Source organism: Myxine glutinosa, chromosome 7 (assembly GCF_964187855.1).
Source record: "Myxine glutinosa chromosome 7, kmMyxGlut1.1, whole genome shotgun sequence".
Lineage (NCBI taxonomy): Eukaryota > Metazoa > Chordata > Myxini > Myxiniformes > Myxinidae > Myxine > Myxine glutinosa.
In genome coordinates this window covers 137,372,905-137,389,480 of record NC_136267.1, presented here as the reverse complement: position 1 = coordinate 137,389,480, position 16,576 = coordinate 137,372,905, and the positions used below count along the sequence as shown (strand labels likewise).

The following is a 16,576-nucleotide window of genomic DNA, read 5'->3' as shown; positions in this document are numbered from 1 at the left end:
CCTCTTTACAGTAAGCTGTAACAGTAAGTAAGATTACATGACAGGAGGCCATGACAGTGTAAGTCAATTACAGTAAGTCTGTACCAGCCTAGGAGTTGTAACAGTAAGTAAGATTACATGACAGGAGGCCACTACAGTAAGTCCATTACAGTAAGTCTGTACCTGCCTTGGCTCCCAAGGGTACATGGTCGATCCACAATAGATCCATGTCATGGAATTGCCGAGGGAGAGAACCGACGAGAGCCATAACGAGAGTTACGCGATACCCCGGAGTCCCCCTGTTTTGAAATCACGAGACTCGAGCGCTCTCTGACGGCAGCGCGTACGAATTACAAGCTCCGGCAAATAGGTTCAAGCAAAACGTTTGCCACGAGTGCCCTCCGTAGGCTGCCCGAACGACAGGCTGCCCGAACGACCGGCATGGCAGATACGATGACGCACAAAACGACCGAAATGCACCTTCCCAGCGAAGCGCGCAGAATCTCCCGACCAGCAGCACAGCGCGCAGAGGATCAGAGAAGATCGGCTATACCGGCTACCGTCCCGGAGGGAGTGTCCCGGAGAGAAAACGTCGAGATCGAGAAATGGAAAACGTCCCGGATGGATTGACATCCAAGAGAATGGCCTGGATGGATGGATCGACATCCAAGAGGATGGCCCAGATGGATGGAGCGACATCCAAGAGGATGGCCCAGATGGATGGATCGACATCCAAGAGGATGGCCCAGATGGATGGATCGACATCCAAGAGGATGGCCCAGATGGATGGATCGACATCCAAGAGGATGGCCCAGATGGATGGATCGACATCCGAGAGGATGGCCTGGATGGATTATCATGACATCCGAGAGGATGGCCTGGATGGATTATCATCTCACCCCCTCACTCATCCATCCCCCCCCCCCCCCCCCCCCGTCGTGAAGTGTGAGATAACAGCCGCGCATCGCGCACTGAAGTCGAGCGACCTTCACAGTCTGGGTCAGAGGGAACGCAATCAGGCAGCGGCCGGGCGAGGCGTCTCGCAGTCTCGAAATGTGTGGAGGCGAGCCAGGAGGACCTGTCCTAGAAGCAACAAGCCCAGAGTCAAGGGCGATCCGGCGGGCCGGTGCCCACGTGGCTTGCTCAGGAGACGAGGGAGTCGGGCGCAACGCTCAATGTCACCGTGTCATGGGGTCACCGTGCACCCCCAAATGCCCCGTGCCTTATCGATTAACGGCATAAGTCCGCGATGTTGGCTAGTCGCCCTCGGAGGCCGCCACGTTATGACACGCACTTTCGGGCAGGGGCGGTCAGATTGAGTATTTCTGCTATCTGTAGAGGTACCCAGGTAGACGAACTCTGATGACGCAAGCGCGGGAAACAGTTAAATGGTGCTGTAAAGCAAACGCGTGATTTAGTCGATGACGTCATCAATTGGTTCGGGCGCGTGCGGGCGGGTTTGACGGCAAGTTCCAGCTGAGCGGTATCCCCAGACGGAGTAAAGTAGCACTCCGAAATCTAAAGTCTCGTGTCCATTGGGCAGCAGCATTCGAGCGGGCTCGAGATCGGTGTACGGAATACGAACCCGGCCGACGAGTGAAAGTATTATCTCGGGCACATCGCGTACGAGGGAAACCGAAAGTTGAGCTCGGCCCGTTGAACCAGTGCGGCTTCGCCGAGTCGAGAGGGCGAGCATGCTTGGCAGCGATAGACTGCACGACCTGAAGTAGCGTCTCGTTTGTTTAGCTGTCGGGTCAAAGGATCGAATACATATCACGCCCTGAAGTAGCGTCTCGTTTGTTTAGCTTTCGGGTCAAAGGATCGAATACATATCACGCCCTGAAGTAGCGTCTCGTTTGTTTAGCTTTCGGGGCAAAGGATCGAATACATATCACGCCCTGAAGTAGCGTCTCGTTTGTTTAGCTTTCGGGCCGTGTTTTGTCCGGAGTTTTAGACATAGATAGCCATATAGAATACACATGGTATACGATCATCTATCATAAGCATAAGCCCGAGTGTCGTGAAAGGCTATGAAGGTCCCGCTCGACGTCCTTAGAAACTCATCCGTGCTGCGACGAGTCCTCGCATGGTGCCAAGCGGGCCTCCATTGAGGCGATTCCGGGCGAAACTCATCCGTGCTGCGACGAGTCCTCGCATGGTGCCAAGCGAGCCTCTATTGAGGCGATTCCGGGCAGCGGAGTTCGCCGGCCTCGTTGAGTAGCCACATGTAGGTGGGATTTCGACGAGCCGCGATCAGAATCGCCGGCCTCGCAGAGTGGTGCCCGCGAAGGGCGCAGTGCCCGAGCAGCCGGAGTGAGCCGGCCGTGTGAGGCACGGCGTGATTCCGACGAGCAGTGCGCGATTCGCGCGGAGGAGGTGGTTCCACCGAGAAGCGAGTGGTCAGGGTGAGCCGGCCGTGTGAGGCACGGCGTGATTCCGACGAGCAGTGCGCGATTCGCGTGGAGGAGGTGGTTCCACCGAGAAGCGAGTGGTCAGGGTGAGCCGGCCGTTTGAGGCACGGCGTGATCCCGACGAGTAGTGCGCGATCCGCGCGGAGGAGGCGATTCCACCGAGCAGCGAGTGGTCGGAGTGTGCCGGCCCGCGCGGAGGAGGCGATTCCACCGAGTAGCGAGTGGTCGGAGTGTGCCGGCCGTGTGGAGGCATGGCCGACATGGGAGTCGTGATCACTCGCGTGGGAATCTCATCTCGGGCCGAGGCACGCAAATCTAGGATGATTCTCTCGGACGGAGCCGTTAGCGTTTCGAGCAGCCGAGACTCGTACCTTCGGCGCCAAGCGGGTCGGTCGTTCCGACGGGGTTGCGGCCCAGGACATTTCCCAGTGGCCTCCTTCTGCAGGCGCCTTGCCGGAGTCCGTCATGCCTGCTCCGGCGTTCGGGCCTCAGGAGAGCAGTTTGCGGTTTGACGACGCGGTCCCGCAAAAGGCTTGCGAGGTCCCCATCGCATCCGGTCCTTTTGAGGCAGACCGGTGGCGAGAGTAGTGTGATAGACCTTCGTCTGTAACACGGACAGCTTTATCGCAGCGGTGGGCTCTGTTTCATGAGCAGCAAAGTAATTCTCCAGCGTTTGGAGCCGGTGAGTGAACTCCGATGCTGATCCCTCAGCTTGAGGGTCGGCTCCGAGAATCGGTACCACGATCATCTTGTGGTCAGCCATTCCGGCGATCTAAATGATATTAAATGTCGTGAAAATCATGCTCTGACACGACTTGACCTCTGGGTAGGTTTAATATCATTTAGATCTGTAGTACATCCTGTAAGAATACATGCATGCAACAGGCATTAAAATCAGAGTATTTCATGAGCAGCAATGGTTGATTCAATATAACAATGGTCCAACAGAGAGGACAGTCAGCGCAGCATTTAGGGGCGTACATACCATTCAAACTACAGGACTATGTCACAGTGAGTTCCGCTGGAGTGTCCGCGCGCCCCGGTTGTCCCGGGTCTTATAGACGCCCCTTCCGTAGCGAGCACACCCTGGGTTCACCTTGGTATAATTTCACTACATGTCTTATAGACATCGCCCAGTGGTTAAGTGAGCGTCACACCTGGGTTCAACTTACATTTTCACCACATTGATTACAGTTGATTTATGTTCACCACAATAATTTGAATGTTTATCTAATCTTTCTTGTGTAAGGAAGAAGTTAAGACAATGCAAACAAATATATATTTTATTTGTTCTTTTACATACTTGTGGTTTTATTAATTTAGCAATATCTTTGATGTATGTATAATGTGAATTTTCCTCTGAATTAAAATATAGAAGATTAATATGAGTTTGTTTACAATTGTCAGAAAGCTTTAAAACCTGAATGCTGTTTGTTTCTGTTAGACCATAAACATTAACTGATAAATTATTTATCTTTTCAAATTTAGGAATATCATTTAAAGCCATAGGAAACTTTAGATCTTTCGTATTTAATGTATTCTCATATTTTTTATAATGAGATACTCTTTCATCATGAAAATGTGGAGGATGTAACTGTGCTAGAATAGACCAGAGAAAACATTTATTGTCTTTATTTTTGATATTGATAACTGCTTTTCTATTTTTGATAACACTGGGTAAATCAATGTAGGAAGAAGTTTTTAGAGGATCTGATTTAAGAATATGAATGTCTATGTAAATAATTTTTCCTATATTGAATCCACTGCCTACGATTGAATTGTCCACATCTTGCTCTTGTTTAATAAGTTCATCATAGACTCCTGTTGTTTTAAAATCTTGATATGAAGATATAAAGTGTGGCTCAGTTCTCATGTATGGTGTATTTATAACTCCTTCGTCCTTTGTCATTTCTAATTTTACTCCCATATAAAATTTAAGTGGTTTCATTTCTTTTAGTGTTTTTTCAATCAACGTTTGAACAGCAGGTTTAACTATTTCTACAGCATCAACTATAGACTCTGGTTCAGGAGGTTTGAAGTTAAAGACTCTTATTTTAATATGTCCTTTGAATGCGCCATCAGAGTTTTTAGTTGTGATAAAATTTGATAAATGTAGAATTGTTTTAAGATGTATTTCGAAGCCTTTCTTGAGGATATTTTTATTACATGCAGAACAGTGTTTTTTTTCCTTCTGAATAGGAGATAGTAGGTGAAGTAGATTAAATGTGTGTTTGTTAGTTTTAAGGTGTCTTTTGTATTGTTTATATTCTTGTTCACAAACGTCGCAATACGTTGCTTTGATCATATTTATTTATATAGTAAAATTATACTTTAAACAAAGTGCCTTTTTTAGAGGCTTTTTTAAAGATGAAACTGTGCTTAAAGTAAAACATCTTTGAGCTTTTCAACTCGTTTTATGTATATAACTTTACTTTAAGTAAAACATCTTTGAGCTTTTCAACTCGTTTTATGTATATAACTTTACTTAAAGTAAAACACCTTTGAGCTTTTCAACTCGTTTTATGTATATAACTTTACTTAAAGTAAAACACCTTTGAGCTTTTCAACTCGTTTTATGTATATAACTTTACTTAAAGTAAAGTGTCTATGTATTAGCCAGAAAGTTTAGATACTCTAGTTCATCAATTTCAATTTCACTATCTGAGTCATCAATAAAGCTACTCTCATAACTATCATTTGAACACAAACTATTAGTATCATAACTATCTTCAGATCCTAGACTCTCAGTATAATAACTCTCAGAGTATTGACGGTTAATATCACTCATTTACATACCATTAAACTTCCATCAATATCTATATATTTTCTTTCATTAGAACTAATAACCACAATATTTTTTACATTAAATGTTATTTTCAAATAATCTCTAATAATCAGAGTACGGAATGATAGTTCACCACTAATATTCATATTATTAATTTCACCCACATCTTTGGGTCTATTAAAGAATATACAAATGTTTCCTCTAGAATCGTTGATGGTCTTATCATTCATTTTCAAAGCTTCTTTATCAATGACCTTTTCAAGCTTTGAGTAAATTGTTAGTAGTAGTGGAGAAACTTTTGTCAAATTTACTTTAATAGAGTTATTAATTAACATAGCTTGTCCCGTAAATTTAATAAAAGGACACATGTTATTCTCCATTATGGGTTTAATCCAAAAATTTCCATATTTATCTTTGTTCAATTTAACATCTTTGACATATTTTTCTATATCTTCCACCGAAGTAGAGATTGATTGAAATTTGTCTTTTGTGTTTTGAAACATTGTATTTATTAGCTAATAAATTTGCGTTTAGTTTAAGTAAAGTTATATACATAAAACGAGTTGAAAAGCTCAAAGGTGTTTTACTTTAAGCACAGTTTCATCTTTAAAAAAGCCTCTAAAAAAGGCACTTTGTTTTAAGTATAATTTTACTTTATAAATATGATAAATTCTGAAGGATATTTAGAATTTCCAGACTCTAAGACTTAATGATAATAAAAAATATAGAAAAATATATAACTCTTTTAAATTAGAACCAAAAATGAATTTCTTTACAAGATTAATAAGAGAGATGAATGTTAAGTATTATGGTGATAATACACCATTTCTTACAAGGGAAGAGACTATTTGTATTGAGGAAATGTATAAGGGTTTAATGATATTTATTATTCAAAAATTTTTTAATGGAAATGTTAATACAAGATACTATATAAACAAAATAATGGATTATTTTGAAATTAAACCTGAACTCAGGATAAAATATAGAGTTTCTCAAAAAACTCAAAAAAAGTTAGATGACTTGTTTTCCAAATATATAAATGAATGATTTTTTACCCGTTTGGGAAAATAAGATAAAATTTAATAACCATAAAAATCTTCCAAATTCATTGAGATGTCTAATAGTCGGTTCAAGCGGATGTGGAAAAACCTGTTTGCTCTTAAAGATGCTCCTCAGCCCTAATTTTTTAGATTATGATAATTTAATAATTTTTACAAAGTCAAGTTTTCAACCCGAGTATCAACTACTCTCACAGGGTTTTAATGCGGGTCTTAAAAAGGAAGACATTATAGGTTTATTTAAACTTCAAAACAAACTAAATGATTATAATATTGAAGATATAATACAATTATTTTGTGATACACAGAAATCAAAACCGAAACCAAAACCCATAACTTGTATTCTCAGTGATAATACGGATGATATACCTTCACCCCAAGATTTAGATAAATCAAAAAAGAACCTCGTTATCTTTGATGATTGTGTTAATGAGAGAAACCAAACAGTAATGGATAGCTACTATACAAGAGGGAGACATTCTTCTTGTAATTGTATTTATCTTAGTCAGTCATATTTTCAACTCCCTCGGCGCTCAATAAGAAACAATGCTAATACTTTTATTTTATTTAAGTTAAATTCAATAGATACAAATAATTTTTGGAGAGATAATTGTTCTACATTATGTAGTAAGAAGGAATTTGAAAATAATATGAAACACACGATTGGAAAATATAAATATATTGTTGTGAAACAAGATGAGATACTAAATGATATTTTTCAATAAATAAATACAGAAAATGAATACCGAAGAAAGAGTAAGAAAGTTTAAAGAACATCAAGAGTTGGTTTCAAAAGTTGTAAAGCAACAGGAAGACATAAAGAAGAAAAGGAGACAGAAACTAACTGGTGAAGAAGCCTTTGAAAGAAAACAAGAGAAATTTTTTAAACCACTTTTAAAAACTCAACAAACGATTTCACCTACAGTTCCCATGGTAGAATTTACTCCGAAAAAATTTCAAATGCTCAAAGATTTCAGTCAAATGACAGAGCAAGAACTTGGAGAATTAGAATATGATGATGAAGGATTATTTCGGCATCTTGAGATGGTAAATAAACTTTCCAATTATATTGTAGAAGCTCTACAAAACAATGAATATTTGAAAGGTTCAAAAACCAGAGCAGGTCTCATTCCAACAGAAGAACCAGCACAGTTCCATCTTGTGAAAGAAAAGTTATTGATATTTAATGATAAATTGGTGTTCTTAAGTTCTGACCAACCAAATGTTGAATTAACCCCAAGATTAATGTTTCTTCTAACAAAAGATGGACATGCTAATTCACCTTATTTTGATGAACCACTTGATATGGAAAGAGAGGAAGATAGAGAGTATATTGAGTTGCTAAACGCACTTGATTATGGAGTTTCTGTTGCTGGTAAAAGGAAGAAGAATGAGAAGGAGAAACATATTATTGATGCTTTAAGTAAGCTTGGTTCGGGTGTTAGTTTTCTTCCAAATGACCCATCACAATTAGTTAATAGGTTATTATTGTTGTTAGGTAGTAAGAAGGCTGGAAACAACAATTGTTTTAATGAAGCATCCGCCATTTTAGATCAGTTGATGAATATGAAAATAATTAATAAATGTCAATACAAAGATATTTTATTAGATATTAAATAAGATGAGAAGCACAATTCTTAGTTTTAATTTCACAACGAGTGATTACACAGCTTCATTCCCTTACCCACTACAACTTGACCCCACAAAAGAATATGAGGCTTCTTTGTTGTCAATGGAGACTTACAATACCCTTTTTAATATCACAGAGAAAAACAACAAGTTTCGTTATAATCCAGGAAGTGGATATAAAACTATAACCGTTTTACCCGGTGCTTACGAGATTTCTCAAATATCTTCAGAAGTCTCTCGCCTTATGAAAGAAAAAGGTGATGAACCAAAAAATATTGTAATAGATATTCAAAAACACACTTCAAAATCAACTATTAAACTTAAAAATAATTATAAAGTTGATTTCACGATTGAAAATTTGTTCAGAGAGCTATTGGGTTTCTCTTCAAAAAAGATTGAAACTAACGGGACGTCTTACAGTGATAATGTCATTCAAATATCCTCCGGTATAAATTCAGTATTAATTCATTGTGATTTGATTGATGGTGCTTATAACGATGGAATAAGAACAAATACAATATTTTCATTCAGCGCATACTCAACCCCGATTGGTTATAAATTTAATATGGAACCAAAAAATCTTGTCTATTTACCTGTGTCAGGAAAAACCATATACAGAGTAAATTTTAGGATAACCGACCAAGATAATCATATGATATCCTTTAATGATGAAATTATATCCATCAGAATTCACCTACGTGAAGTTTTTCAATAAATAAATAATGGTTATTGTGAGAAAACACGAGTTGGGAAAATATTAAATAATTACAGGGGATGGGATGTTCCTTTCACCATACTATAAGGGTGAAGGTATGTTTCTTGGTAGAGGATACTATAAACCAAAGAGACAACGGGGTGTGGGACATCAATTTAGAAATAAAGGAGATGGGATAATTGATACTCTAATGGGTATTGGTTCAACCATCCTTAAACATAAAGACCTAATTGGTTCAACTGCTTCAGCCGTGGGCTCAGTTGCGGGTGCTATAAAGAGTATAAAAGATGCTCAAAAGGAGTCTCATAAATTACAAGCAATCAAAGAAATAAAAAAAGGTAAAACTCAACTATCTTCACAAGAACGACAAAAAATCATTAAAATACTTGGGTCAGGGTTTCAACGATTTTAATGCTATATAAATACAAGTATGGAAGCGATTGATAGTATCTATGATTTGGATGATACGATTATCATTTCAAACTCTACTAAAAAGGAAGACTATTTTAAGGTAAATGCTATAACAGGAACAGACTGGAATTCAAATGGGACAAAAAGTTTTGAAATAAATAATCAACAAACTTACTTGAATATAGCTGATAGTTTCTTGCTGTGTAAATTTAAATTCACTAAGGATGCGAATAATACTAATGCTACACTCGTAAATGATTTCTTCTGGAAAATGTTTGATAGTGTCCGCCTGTATATTGGAACACAAGAGGTTGAAGCAGTTGATTATGTCTCTGCTATATCTTAAATGATGAAATTTACACTATATTCGTTTAGTGATAGAATGGGTAAGGGAGCTGTTGAAGGTTTTATTCCTGATATGTCAACGGGAACAAATGCTGACCCTGGTTATAGTCAAAGGAAGTCAATGTATAATGATGATACAAAAGCAGAGAATAGTTTTGCCGTAGCTGTACCTCTCAAAGGTATATTTGGATTTTGTGATTTTGATAAAGTTTTGTATGGTCTTAAAATTAGATTTCAACTACAAAGGAATGATAATGTAAATAGGTTGCTTTTTGGGGCTGAAAATGCTTTTGGCGACAATAATAAATTTGTTATTAATGATTTGTGTTGGTATATTAGTGAATATACTCCTAATCTTAAAACGGAAGAGATGTGAAATAGAAGACTTAACTCAAAGAAACCGCTAAATGTATCATACCTTAAAAGAAGATGTCAACACGTTAAACTGGAACACACTACCTACACTTGGAATTTGGGTGTTCTTGAAGGAAAGCCACGATACCTATGGCTCATTTTTAAGAAACCAGATGGAGAGGAGGGTACTGATAAGAATAATGCGCTGAGTGATAATGCTAAGGTGAAACAACTTCGGGTTTCTCTTGATGGAACATTTTATCCGCGAGATAGATTGGAAATTGATTGGGAAAAAAATGATTATGCGGAAGCCTACAAGTCTTACCAAAAGGTGTGTGAAAGCAACGGTAATAATGAACCTATTTTGGATATGGTTGCGTTTCAAAAACTTTATACAATCTACGCAATTGACCTGAGTTCTCAAAAGGAAACTATAAAGTCTAATAGAGTGGATACTTCTCTATACATTGAAAGAGGAGAGAATGAAGAAGTTGATGCTTATTGTTTGCTTTTGGAGGAAACAGAATTACAGATTAATACAGATAATGGTGTTATGATTAATATCACATAGGTTTTTTCTCATAAATAAATGGTAGGGGTATATGTTAATCAAATCAATCTTGATAAATTAACATCTTGTATTCAAAATCAAAAGCCTTGTATTATTAATGTTAATACATTTCAAAGAAAAGGAGCAGTAAGAATTGATGTTTTACTCACAAGAGAGCAGGTGAAAACACTAAATGATGTTGGATCACTTAAAATTAAAATGACAAAACCTATGTTAAAGAAATATTCAATAGACGAGTCAAGAGGAGGATTTCTCCCGTTTCTAATTCCTTTATTTGCTGGTTTAAGTGCGGCGGGAGCATTGACTGGTGGTATTTCAGCAGCGGTAAAAACTGCTAACGAAAGGAAGGCACAACTAAAAGCTCAAAAAGAATTGGAAAGACATAACAAGGAGTTGGAGAAACAAATTAGTGGAAGTGGTGTAATTGTAGATTTTGCTCAAAAACTTGAAAGTCTACCTGATAAAGCTAGATTGTTGGTTGGAGATATGCTTTCCTCTATCACTCAAGCGGGTGTTAAACTAACTAAAAGGGGTAATGGATTGTATCTTTCTCATAAATAAATGAATAAATGGTTTAAACAATTTGGAAAGAATACAACATCAAATATTGAACTAGCTCAGTATTGTAAAAAACTAAAAATTGATAATGTGGTTATTTGTATGAGAGATGAATTAAAAAAGTTGTCCAAGAATACAATGAATATTATTATGAATTTAGACACACAGAATGGTTCTCATTGGGTTTGTATTCATAATAGTCAGGATAAATATTATTTTGATAGTTATGGTATGCCACCGCCTGTTGAAGTAATACAATTCTTACAGAATGGTGTTTATCAAACATTTCAAGTTCAAGAAATTAATTCTAAATGTTGTGGTCAATTATGTTTATATGTATTATTTCAACTCAACAATAATGAAAATTTTTATGATATCATTTTTTATCTAATATAATTAGATAAAACTTATGTTAGATAAAACTTTTATCCGACTTATGTTGGAAAAGATGGCTCCATCTTTGGAAAATCCTCTCAGGATATTGATTTATCAAATTATTATACAAAGGCACAGGCTGAACGACAAAAATATAGTATAAGTAAAAATATTAATATGAAGAATACTTATAAATTAATCAATTATCCAAACCCTACAGATGCGAATGACTTAATTAGATTCAGTGATTTATCACAATATATATTTTTAAATAAAACAGCACGTTTTGTTAAACAAGTAAAATTTACAACCACAACACCTGGTTATACTGACCATACACCTTTCCTCATTCAATTTAACTATCTGCTTACAATTGAATTTTATAAAGAAGGACATATAGTTAATATGTGAATCAATAAATGGGGGTATGATATGCCTGATTTAGGGTATAATTGGTATTTTTCAATAAACTTAGAAGACCTACATGATTTGAATCAGTCTCGTAAAGAAGAATATTATCTGCTTGGTGAGGATAAGGATTTATGTGGAAGTACAATTAGTAAACAACAAATACATGATTTTAAGAAAAGAAAAATATATGATAGTATAGCGATGGTTAACATGACAAAGAAGGAAGGTAATGAGATAAGGATAGAAAGCCGAGGAATACAAACCAATTTGGTAGTGGGAAGATGGGGTGGTATTACCTGTTATAATATTAATCTCACATATATTTCTGATACATAAATGGCAGGAAAAAGACTACAAGAGAATTATAATTTTTGTATTCAGGGATACCTACAAGAAAAGGGTGCTCGGTATTACATACCTTATGATTTGGAGCATATACATGGAAATTTTGTCATAAAAAACTGGCCTTATACTGATATTGCTAAACCCACAAATAGAGACTTGTTTAAAATATTAAATAAAAATGAACTTCTCAAAGTTATGAAATATAAAACTCTTTTAGAAATCGTCCACAAATCTTATTGGTATCCTATTATGAGAAAAATAATTATAGATACAAGAATATCTCAAAATCCAGATGAGTATATGTATAATATTCTTTGGGGCTCAAGGGTAGCAAGGGATGAGGAAGGAGTTGAAGAAGAGCAGGAGGAAGGAGTTGAAGAAGAGAAGGAGGAAAGAGAGAAAAAGGAGGAGGAAAGGGAGAAAAAGGAGAAGGAGGAGAGGGAGAAAAAGGAGAAGGATGAAAGGGAGAAAAAGGAGAAGGAGGAGAGGGAGGAAAAGGAGGAGAAGGAGGAGGAGGAGAGGGAGGAAAGAGAGAGGGTGGAAAAATAGAAAAATATGACCATTCCTGAGATTAATGAAAGATTGAAGGTATTACGGCAAATAAATCAATCTCAACGCACTGAAGAGGAAAATAAAGAATTAATGACTCTTACGAACATATTGGTTTTTAAATTTGCTATAATGAATTCAGAGAGCAGATATACAACATATAGTTGATGATGTTGGTGTTATTGACTTTAGTTAGTTTTATTTGTAAATAAATGGAGGAGAGAGTGAAGCCATTTCTAAGGATTATTTATGGTTTAAAAATCAAGATAGAAATGTATATGTTGAAAACCCAAAAGGCTTTGGCACTATGTAGGACTTTTTCTCATAAATAAATATGAGTTATTGTCTCAAATGTAAAAAGAAAACTAAATCTAAAAATATCTCTTATGTTAAAGCTAAAAATAATAGAGTTTATCAAAAAGGAATATGTCAAGTGTGTCAAAGTGGAGGAGACATACAAAAGTTTTTGTCAGGTAGCAAATTTACAACAACTGGAATTCCAGGGGAATTACACCTTCCAGGGTATTCTTTCTGTGGCCCAGGAACAAACTTGGATAAAAGTTTAGATGAGGCTGACAATCCTAAACCTTGGTCTAAACCTACAAATAGGGTTGACAAAGTATGTATGAAGCATGATATTGCTTATGGGAAAACCACTACGTTGACTGAAAAACATAAAGCCGACAGAGAAATGTTGTATAATTTGTCTTTGATACAAAATCTAATGTTGAGAGAGAAAGTTGATAGGTTTATTGTGAGAAATTTGAGAAATGCTAAATTGAAACTTGGTCTTGGTTATTCAGCCTCAAAAAACTATTAGGCTCTAATGATGTCATCAAGACTGAGGAGCTTTTGGCTGAAGAATTACACAAACCTATAATCGCCAAGTTTAAAAGAAGGAAGGTTTATTCCAAACACACTGACTACATATGGTCCGCTGATTTAATTGAATTGAATAATGACAGGGGATACAGGTATGCTTTAACCGTTATTGATTTGAGGAGTAGATTTGCCTGGGTTGTTCCTTTAAAAAATAAAAAGGGTGATACTTTAATGTTATCCTTTAAGCTAATATTTGATAGGGATAAAAGAAAACCAAAGAAACTGTGGACCGATGAGGGAACAGAGTTATATAACAAAATATTTATGAAATTTCTTAAGGGGGAGGGTATTAAATTATACAGCACCTTTAATGAAGGAAAAGCAGTTGTTATTGAGCGTTTTAATCGTACTTTGAAAGAGAGGCTATATAAAAAATTCACACAACTCGGTTCTCAAAAATGGGTGTATTTAATTTAGGGTATTGTAGATAATTACAATAATACCGTTCATTCATCAACAAAATCAAAACCATCAGAATCATTTACAAAATTAGAATATGAAAAGGAGATTAATTTGAGAAAACCGAAGTTCAAAGTTGGTGATATTGTAAGAATATACAGATGGAAAAGCCATTTTGAGAAAGGTTATACAAAAAAATGGACTAATGAATTATTTAAAATCGTTGATGTAATGGATACAGTCCCTTGGACCTACAAATTATATGATTTAAATGGAGAAGAAATCTTAGGGTCATTTTATTCACAGGAATTACAAAAAACAAAGCTGATAACCCTTGAAAATAATAAATAAATAAATAAAATGTAATGGGGATACGTTTTTAAATCTGTGAACCCCAAACACAGAATCCCACAACTTTTTAGTTGGGGCTTAACTTTTGTGTGTATAATGGGGATACGTTTTTAAATCTGTGAACCCCAAACACAGAATCCCACAACTTTTTAGTTGGGGCTTAACTTTTGTGTGTATAATGGGGATACGTTTTTAAATCTGTGAACCCCAAACACAGAATCCCACAACTTTTTAGTTGGGGCTTAACTTTTGTGTGTATCATGGGGATACGTTTTTAAATCTGTGAACCCCAAACACAGAATCCCACAACGTTTTAGTTGGGGCTTAACTTTTGTGTGTATCATGGGGATACGTTTTTAAATCTGTGAACCCCAAACACAGAATCCCACAACTTTTTCATTGGGGCTTAACTTTTGTGTGTGTGTGAGTGGGTCATAATAATGTACAAACCCTAACCCAACCCCCACATTAAAACACCAAATTTGTTAGTCAAAACAACTGAATCCATTACATCAACCATTAAAAAAAGTTCTTAACTCCATCTCTTTGTATGACCTTCCAATTCTATTTATCTTTTCCCAACTTTTTTTAAACAATTCAATGATAATATGAGATAAATGAGTCTGTGAGGTTTGACATTCATTCAAAAATTCACCTCACATCCAGAACCCTAACCCAACCCAATCCCTAACCCATCCCCATCCCCATCCCTTACCCAACCCATCCCTAACCCTCACATTCAAAATCCCAACCCTAACCCAACCCATCCCTAACCCATTAACCCAACCCCATCCCTAACCCTCACATTCAAAATCCCAACCCTAACCCTAGCATAATCTTTTTTTCCTTTTCTTTTTTTTAATACGTATTTCAATATTTTTTTAAAATGTTTTTTAATACGTATTTCAATATATATATTTTTCCTCTTCCTCCAATTCTGTCTTTCAAGGCTTTCAAGTTGGAAAAAGTAGAAATGGGAAGAAAGTATTTTCCAGCATCTTCTTCCCCGAACTTTCTTGATATTGCTGAAATACATGTAAAATATATATATATATATATTACTTATCTAATATTGAATGAAATAACATATACTTTAATTGATTATTAATCAACTGAACTTACCTTAAATCAAACGTCATTAAAGAAAGAACATTGTTCATTGCTTTAGAATCCAAAGAGCCTCCAAGGTAAAACTCTTTCGTTGGATTATCAAGGTAAAACTCGTTCTCTTGGTCATGGTTGCTCAAAGGGTCTTTAAACAAATCGATCATTTCACCCCAGGTTGTGGCAAAAGTGGTATTTTCATTTTGAATCTCAGATACAATTTCCTGTGAGAGAAAATAACAACGTATTAATTAATTATTTTTTACATTTAATACACAATTATTATATGTATATTAAAATAAAATATTACCTTCATTGATGAGAAATTTGAATCGAGTTTATCAAGGTGAAGGTTTAGCTCCACACAGGTAGAGTCTCCAAAACGAAACCAGTTTTCAAAGTCTCCAAGGTAAAACTCTTTTCCTAATTTTATGAAATTTAGTGAGTCTCCAAGGTAGGCTCCACAGTTAGAACCATCTAGGCAGACCTCATAATTTGTTTTTCCCAAATTGAGTGAGTCTCCAAGGTAGGCTCCACAGTTAGAACCATCTAGGCAGACCTCATAATTTGTTTTTCCCAAATTTAGTGAGTCTCCAAGGTATAACTCTTTGGCTGGGTCATCAAGGTAGAACTCGTTCTGTGGGTCTTGGTTGTTCAAAAGGTCTTCAAACAAATCAATCATCATTTCACCCCAGGTTGTGGCAAAAGTGGTATTTTCATTTTGTATCTCAGATACAATTTCCTGTGAGAGAAAATAACAACGTATTAATTTAATACAATATTATTATTTATATAAATCAAGCTCTATGAATATTAAAAGAAACTTTGCTGACTCTTACACGAGTCGTATCTAAAAAAAAATAAAAAAAAAAAAAAAATTAAAGAAATAAATAAATAAATAAACTTACCTCCATTGATAAGAGGTTCGAGTCCAGTTCATCAATCTGAAGGTTGAGCTCCACACAGGTAGTAGGACTCCAAGGAATGTCAAAGTTATCCAACTCCTTTTCAGCATAGTAGTCCATTCTCAAGTGAAGCAGAAAGTGTGTTTGAAAAGGCCTGTGTGGTTAGTGCCTTTTATAAGAAAGACTGGGTGTGTCATTTCCTGTGGAAATTCCCTTGGGCAAGTGTGGGCAAGTCTGGGCATGTCTTAACTGGAAATGATGTAATGTCTCAACAGAAAATGATGTAATGTTTCAACAGAAAATGATGTAATATTTCAACAGAAAATGATGTAATGTTTCAACAGAAAATGATGTAATGTTTCAACAGAAAATGATGTAATGTTTCAACAGAAAATGATGTAATGTCTTAACTAAAAATAATGTAATGCTGGAGAGTTTA

The 16,576-nt window shown here is 36.5% G+C and overlaps 1 protein-coding gene across 1 annotated transcript; it reads right to left on the bottom strand.

Annotated features, from left to right (window-relative positions):
• Positions 1–15,233: 15,233 nt before the first annotated feature.
• On the bottom strand, positions 15,234–16,257 carry LOC144892837 (uncharacterized). Its single transcript, XM_078781164.1, has 3 exons — positions 16,141–16,257; positions 15,543–15,974; positions 15,234–15,456 (listed from the first exon to the last, which is right to left on the bottom strand). The coding sequence occupies exons 1-3, from the start codon at positions 16,255–16,257 to the stop codon at positions 15,247–15,249; spliced, it is 759 nt and encodes a 252-aa protein (XP_078637290.1). The 3' UTR covers positions 15,234–15,246.
• Positions 16,258–16,576: the final 319 nt, after the last annotated feature.

Coding starts and splice junctions, on each gene's coding strand:
- LOC144892837 (XM_078781164.1), bottom strand. CDS start 16,257: ATGGACTACTATGCTGAAAAGGAGTTGGATAACTTTGACATTCCTTGG. Junction 15,975..16,140: donor CGAACCTCTTATCAATGGAG/GTAAGTTTATTT, acceptor TTTCTCTCACAG/GAAATTGTATCTGAGATACA. Junction 15,457..15,542: donor CAAATTTCTCATCAATGAAG/GTAATATTTTAT, acceptor TTTCTCTCACAG/GAAATTGTATCTGAGATTCA.